This window comes from Apodemus sylvaticus, chromosome 16 (assembly GCF_947179515.1).
Source record: "Apodemus sylvaticus chromosome 16, mApoSyl1.1, whole genome shotgun sequence".
Lineage (NCBI taxonomy): Eukaryota > Metazoa > Chordata > Mammalia > Rodentia > Muridae > Apodemus > Apodemus sylvaticus.
Genome location: NC_067487.1, coordinates 140,235 through 147,364, shown reverse-complemented (window position 1 = coordinate 147,364; position 7,130 = coordinate 140,235). Strand labels below are relative to the sequence as shown.

General features: G+C 41.8%; 1 protein-coding gene across 1 annotated transcript; it reads right to left on the bottom strand.

The window, feature by feature from the left end:
* Positions 1-3,604: 3,604 nt before the first annotated feature.
* On the bottom strand, positions 3,605-5,810 carry LOC127666737 (leukocyte immunoglobulin-like receptor subfamily B member 4A). Its single transcript, XM_052159687.1, has 4 exons — positions 5,744-5,810; positions 4,730-4,765; positions 4,315-4,374; positions 3,605-3,870 (listed from the first exon to the last, which is right to left on the bottom strand). The coding sequence occupies exons 1-4, from the start codon at positions 5,751-5,753 to the stop codon at positions 3,653-3,655; spliced, it is 324 nt and encodes a 107-aa protein (XP_052015647.1). The 5' UTR covers positions 5,754-5,810; the 3' UTR covers positions 3,605-3,652.
* Between the last annotated feature and the right edge of the window lie 1,320 nt (positions 5,811-7,130).

Sequence of the window (7,130 nt, the reverse complement as noted above, 5' to 3'; positions counted from 1 at the left end):
ATGCCCTACAAAAAATTTGTTGTTTTGTTCTTACCTTTGACAATCACAACTGGCTGGAGAACCCTCTTTCCTTTGGAGGGTTATTGTTTTTGGTCTTAGGATAAGAGTTGTCATGGCTTATTTTACCCTTTTCTAGGTCTTCATGCATTCCTGTGTCCTGGATGTGTTGTTACAACAGAATCATCCCTTTATGTGATCAGTTCATCTAAACTCTTCATCTGTATTTCCATTTTTTAAAATATATATACATATACCTACACATACACATACACACACACATATGTATATATATACATATGTGTGTGTAGTATGGCAGCTCTGTGTTCAGGCAAGGTTTGTATATATATATATATATATATATATATATATATATATATATATATATATATACATATATATATATGAATATGTATGTGTTTGTGCATGGTATGTGTTTGTGTATGTGTATATGAATGTGTATGTGTTTGTGTATGTTATATGTATGTGTATGTGTATGTGAATGTGTATGTGAATGTGTATGTGTTTGTGTATGGTATGTGTATGTGTATGTGTGTTTGTAGGATTGATTCTAGGGCATTGTACATGCCATCCAAATACCCTATCAATGAGTTGCAGGTCTAGAATCCCATTCATCGTCTACAAAATTACAGGGTAGACTGGATAATTGCATTTACCTTGGAATTTGTCCATCCATATATTGGCTAACATAGAGAATGGTTGAAAGAATGCTTTCAAGATTGGCAATATTTAGGAACCTGATAGACTCCACAGTGTTCAATAAGGACATATCAGTCTGGGAATGTCTGATATCGAACTATTCTATACCTGCACATGTGCCAGTAAAAGAGGCCAGGTTAATCTATTCATCTAGGAGCATTATCCAAAGCAACCACACATTATGCTGAGGATTTATGCAAAGTCATAGTCAGGCCCAAGCTCCTTCCAGGTGTTAATATAGACATGGAAACCTACTCAGTATACTAGTTCCTTGGTAGTGTGTCTTAAACTTAGTCTCACAAAGTTTCTAGTGTGTCCTTTCTTTGTCGGGGTCAGCTCTAAAGAAAAAGGTGGCTTAAGGCAGCAGTTACAAATCTACCTCCCAGATTCTCTGGATGTTGATCTTTGAAAAGCATTGGTATGTCAGGAACTGTCTGGGGGTCCATTAGATCACTTCCTCCACATTTTACTCTGTGGCTTACATTCAGTAAGCCAGTGACACTCCATGAATCATAAATCAGTTGTCAAGGAACAGACTTAACCTGGAGGTTAAGTCTGATAGTAGAAAAACAAAAGCCTAGAATTATGGGTGAAAGCTGGTGGCCTATGTTCTGCTCAAAAAAGCTTTACCAGCTGCTTTCTTTTTCTTCTATTGTCTTTCTCTCTGATCAGATATTTTTTTCTGATGATCTCCAGGCAGTTCTCTTTCGCTCTATATGCTGCCTGTGACAGTTCTCCAAGCTATTCTCTCTTGCTATTCTGAAAACCTTCCCTTGATACTTTTTCTCTCACCACCCATAAGCCCAATCTCTTATTTTGTACATAAATCCAATTAATTGCTCCTGCTCTCATTTTGGTTGTAATATAAATCAGCATCCTGTGAACATAGCCCCTTGCTATTTAAGAGACATCAGGCACATGTTTCGTTTTAAGTTTCCAAAATAATATAGAGATCTGCTTTCCTCTGTCAAGCACAAAGATAAGGAAGCTGTGGTTACCCTTTCTAGAAATTACAACTTCTACTACAGCTGGGCGGAACCTTGAACTCTTCCATGATGATTCTGAACACAGTAGTCTGACTGCCTTTTTAAGAAAAAATACCTAAATATCTTTATTTCTTTTCTTCGTATGATTCCAACAAGTTGGCACACTTTTCAGATGCTTTTGTTACTTTAGTTTCGTGAAACCTCTTAAACAATTTATATTGCCCCCTTATATTTTCACATAGTTGAGAAATTTTCTATTTTCCAAGTCATATTTTTAAAGCAATTCCCATTGTCTAAAAGGCTCTCAGATATAGACACCTGATTTCGGAAATACTTTTCGAATTCATGCCAGGTTACATGTTTACAAGTTCACTTGAAACTAAAAAGTAAACAACAGGAAGTGTTTTGGAGGGGAGGGGAAACTTTCCTCACCCAGACAGTGGTTAATCATGCCAGATTTGAGGCTGATCTATTTTTAGAATTCTGCCAAGCTGCAGTCTGAGCAAATTTGCTCTAGCTTGTAAATTTCATTAATATTATATTGCCAGTCAGGCCAGTTAGGAACACGGTGTGAACTCCTGTATGTGGCATTGGAGGGGCTGTTGTCCTGAGCCTCTGTGGAGTTTCCCTATTTACTGGAGTAAGTAATGCTTCCTCTGAGTAAGTAATGCTTCCTACCATACATTATAGTTGTTGGAATTCTCAGACTATCTTCCTTAACTTCTGACACACAGTCCTGTCCTTTCCCTACCAGCTGTTGAACTTAGATCCTTTCACCATCCACTATGTCTGGATTTTTCATGAACAACTCTTCCTGTTGTACCTGATTCATTACATCTCCAAATGTCTCATTTCCCTCCCACTTAACTCTAAACACAGAAAGACAAGGCACAGCACCCAAATCCACAGAATTTGTCCAATGCACTGGAACAGCTTGCAGAAACAGGATGCCAGGGAACACCAGGGGGCTAAGTTGCTAGGAACACACACCTCTGGCCTGACAACGTGACTTGTGCCATGTCACACAGACTCCACTGGAGCTGGTGTGGCATTTATTAGGAAGGGCTCGGCTTTATTTTAAAAATGTGAGGACATGCGTTGTCTCTGAAAAGATAAGAAGCACATCCCCACAATTCTAAGAAGCTTCTGATGACACATGAGAGAGTGGTGATGGCTCGTATCAGTCAAACCCAGTCCACTGGGAACAAATGCCTTCTCAGAAAATCCTTCATTCCCATTTGCAAGATGTGGGGTGTGGGTCTTCTTCCTGGGATGGCTGCCTGCTGGTCTCAGCTGTATTTTTATTCCTGTGTCCGGCTGCACAGCTGGGCATAGATCACAGCCTGGGTCTCATTGAATGTTGTGTCCTGGAGTGGGATGGGGTGGGAAAAAAGTGTGTTTAGTGTTAATAACTTATGGGGTGTGGCTCAGTTGTGAGCATATCTCTGGTGTGGGTGAGTCTTGGGTATGGATGTGGCTTGGGGTGGTCGTGCCTTTGATGGCATATCCTGGAGTGGGACAGGGTTGGAAGGTGTATGTCTAGTGTTAGTGACTAATGGGGTATGGCAATGCTGTGGGCGTGTCTTGCGATAAACCTGAGGGAAAAGTTTGGAAAGAATGTAACCCTACTGTCCGAAGCCTGGAGGGTTTCACCTGGGCATACATGATCCCCTGCATGTCCTCATCAGGTGGGGTCTGGAGCAAGGAGACAATGAGGTGAATGAAGGGGATGAAGGACTGAAGTGTGCGAGGCAGGGGGATGACCAGGACTGAAGCATGTGAGGGAGGGGGATGACCAGGAGTGAAGCATGTGAGGCAGGGGAATGACAAGGAGTGAAGCCTGTGAGGAAGGATAATGACCAGGAGTGATGCTACTCCCAACTCCATACAACATGTCATTCAGCCAGAGAGTTCCTTTAGGATTTTAATCACACTACACGTTTCCAAGGCTACCCCAGAACGTGGGAGAGTATGGAATCTTCCGCCTCATGTTCACCACTTTTTATTCTCACCCTGATTCCATTTCCCTTGGCTCCAGCCGCATCCTCAGCCTTCTTTTTGTACCAACGCCGGTGTCGGATGAGGATGAGACAGAGCAGGAGGAAGAAAAGCAGGAGGAGGAACAACGCCAGGACTCCAGTCATAACCTTCCAGTGTGTTCCCAGTCCTTAGGTGGAAGTGACGTCAAACATGAGAGAAGGATATTCCTTACCCGCGCACCTATGATGTGTCCAGCCAATGTGTGACCCCCAATATCACAATCATTCAACCTGGAACTGTATGTTTTCCCCAGTCAGCTGTAGGTGAGAATATTAAGGCTCACGGAGACACGTTCAATAGGCCGAAGTCATTTAGAATGAATGTCAGAAACATTAAAAATATGCAAAAAATTAAAATAATAATGATAATGATGATGATAATAATAATACATAAAAATAAGTCAAACTCAGTGTTTGATTTCTAGCCTTCTCATGACACTTTGAGTATGAAAGCAGGTGATGGTCTAGCCTCGGCTCTGAGTCCACTCAGTGTCTCATGTCACCTTCCTTGTGGCAAAGGGGGTGGTGGTCATTTCAGTACTGGGATCCCATGGAAGGGACTCCTTCCTCACCTGGGATGTCACACCCACGGGAAGCACAGGGAGTAACTGAAGGTGTGAGCTCAGACGTTCCTGTACAGGAGCAGAAATTATGTAAAGGACTCAGAAGATGTGGTTTTTCCCCATTGCTGAATATCTAAGCAACATTTTTATCTTCCATTATTATTTAGTAAAATTTGTCTAAGGAGCTGGAACTGAGGAAGAATCTTTATCAGAAATTTCAGGAACCCAAGCACTCAGAACTTCTTGTAAAGCGGGTTCTGAAATTTAGGTAGACAGAGATACTGTTCCTGAGCTGCGTAAGGAACATATCATCTCATTTGGAAATAAGTCCAGATCTCTCACTTTCTCAAATTCAGAGGTGGATTCACCAATTCATAGTGATCTCAATTCTTGTTATATTCACTGCCAGGTGGGTCTCACTTACCATCTTCAGTGGGCATAGGGGACGGGTCCTTGGTTTCTGCCAGAGGTTGAAGGAAAGATGAACATTAGAGTTCACAACATTGTACTGTGTCCTGTTTCTTTCTATCTCAATCTGGACACTAATTACAAAAGGATATCCCCCTGTTGTAGACAATTTTTTTTTCACTCTGGGTTATTGGATCTCTGTGAAGATCACAGCTCGGCCCTTCAATCCTATACAAATACTTATCATTGGATATATGGGGGATGGGGACCCTGAGGGACTCAGAACTGCCTCAATGAATCTGCAAAGCAGGTACGAAAAGCCTCTGTTGTGCATCCATTACCATGAGTTTAGGCACATGATTTTAAGAAATAAAAAAAGGAAATGTACAGTATCTCTCTTCCACTGAAGATGGTTCTCATTAGAATTTGTTAATTTGATACAAGCTAGAGAAATCTGGAAAGAGGCAGCTGCAATAGAGGAAAATGCATCTGTGTCTGGGGAAAGATTTTCCTGATTGATAGATTTATGAGAGCTCAGACCACCTTGGTTTATTCTAATCGGAACTGGTTAGATCTTGATGGTGTAAGAAAGCAATTCTGCAATCCATTGAAAGTAAACTTGTGAGCACTGCTCCTTCAAGAACTCTACCTCAATTCTTGCTTGCACATCTACATCTAATTACCTTCATGATGCTCCACACAAAATTATATGGAATAAATCCTTTTCTCACCAAGTTGCTTTATTTAGATCATGGTATTTTGCAACAACAGGATTCTAACAAGGACAGTGACATCATCTGATCACTTGTCAATTGTGTGACACTGCTAAATTACAATGGAACAAAGGGGAAGGCTTTTGTATTAGGGGATTCTGACTACAACTCCAATATTGAAGGGTGAATGACTTTTAAACTGAACAGTATTTTTAACCTCACAGCTTCTTCCCTCTTATTCTCGGCTAAAGATCATATTAGGAAAAAGGACCCAAGTTGCTCAAAACACTAAATGATTATGGGAGGGAGGTGCTTACCTGAGACCATGAGGTCAAGTGGGTCACTTGATTTTGACCACACCTGTGGTGCATTCCTAAAAAAGCCATAGCAATCAGCCACATTCCATTGTGGTTGAGAGTAACAGCATCCTGAACAAAAGTAGCCTGGAATGGCTGATTGAGCTGATGCTGAGTCCAGGGACGACGAGAGATGATGTTTTCCTTCCTGGATCAGAATGAATCTGCCAAATCCTATAGACGAACTACACTTAAATGAGATGGAAACTGCAGAGGTCACATTATTGCTGGGCCAGACTGGCAGGCTGGGCTTTTCATATGCTCCTAGGATAAAAGGGGCAGGATGTGAATTGAACATAAGTTACCCACATTGTCCCCCAATATTGGACTCTGAGAGAAGAGCTTCTGGGGAATAGACCCCCTTCTCAGGAAGGAGTCCATGCTGGTATCCCTGAGTGTCCTCTCACCTGTCATCACCAGCTCCATGGCATCACTCTGCTCTGAAAATCCAGCAGCACTCTTATAGTAACACTTATATATGTCTGCATAGGTGATTGTCATATGTTGAATGATGAACTTGGACTTTTTCCTGATATCCAGAGGGAATTGAGTGTCCCAAGGATCTACCCTTTGTTCCTTATACAGATGATATCCCTTAGCCTCCCAGGAACACTGACACCAGATAGTCACAGGTGCATGTTGGACAATCACAGAGCCTGGCTTAGCCCAGACTATGGGCTTTGGGAGGTGTCCTGTGAAGAAATCAAAGGCTGAGTCCCAGAACATCTTTCTTCAGACACCAGATCTTAGTACAGAAACCTCACCTGGACCAAGATATTAGAGCATTAATGCTTCCCCCATTGTGACAAATTGGCTCACAAGAGAGTAAATTAGAGTATTTTCTCATCAGAGTGAAGGAACAAACACTGGGATGGCTAGAGACACTCACCTGCCTGTCCTGCCATCCTGGGTTCCACAATAAGACCTGGAAGAAAACTTTCTCTCAGACCATTTTCACATAGAAAGACAGAGGGCAAACCCTAGGGTTTCCATGTGAAATTAAAATTGGCAGTTGAGTAGGTTCCCATACAGACATATGTGTCCACTCCCCCTGATCATATCTCACCAAGGTACAGCAGCACTGTGAGCATGGCCATCATGGTGAGTCCTGGTAATGTTCTGAGGTGTTCTCCTGGGCATTTATGAAAAGTGTTCTGTAACATCAGCTGATATGCAGATGTCATCTTGGGGCAGGTCCTTCCTGTCATGTATTTTCAACATCATGGCTATTATAAGAAGAGATACTTCTATATTTTTCTCAGTAAAGAGGATTGAGTAATTGTTCAGGTCCCTGCACTTGCTTTACAAAAAGGTTTTCCCTCTTCCTCACATATTTCCAGCTTGCAAT

Bases quoted from the DNA above. Each gene is read 5' to 3' on its own strand.
- LOC127666737 (XM_052159687.1), bottom strand. The intron at 4,375-4,729 runs GTAAGTGAGACC...GCTCCTGTACAG, and splicing joins CCCTATGCCCACTGAAGATG to GAACGTCTGAGCTCACACCT. The intron at 3,871-4,314 runs GTGAGGAAGGAG...CTTCCACCTAAG, and splicing joins CCGTGGGTGTGACATCCCAG to GACTGGGAACACACTGGAAG.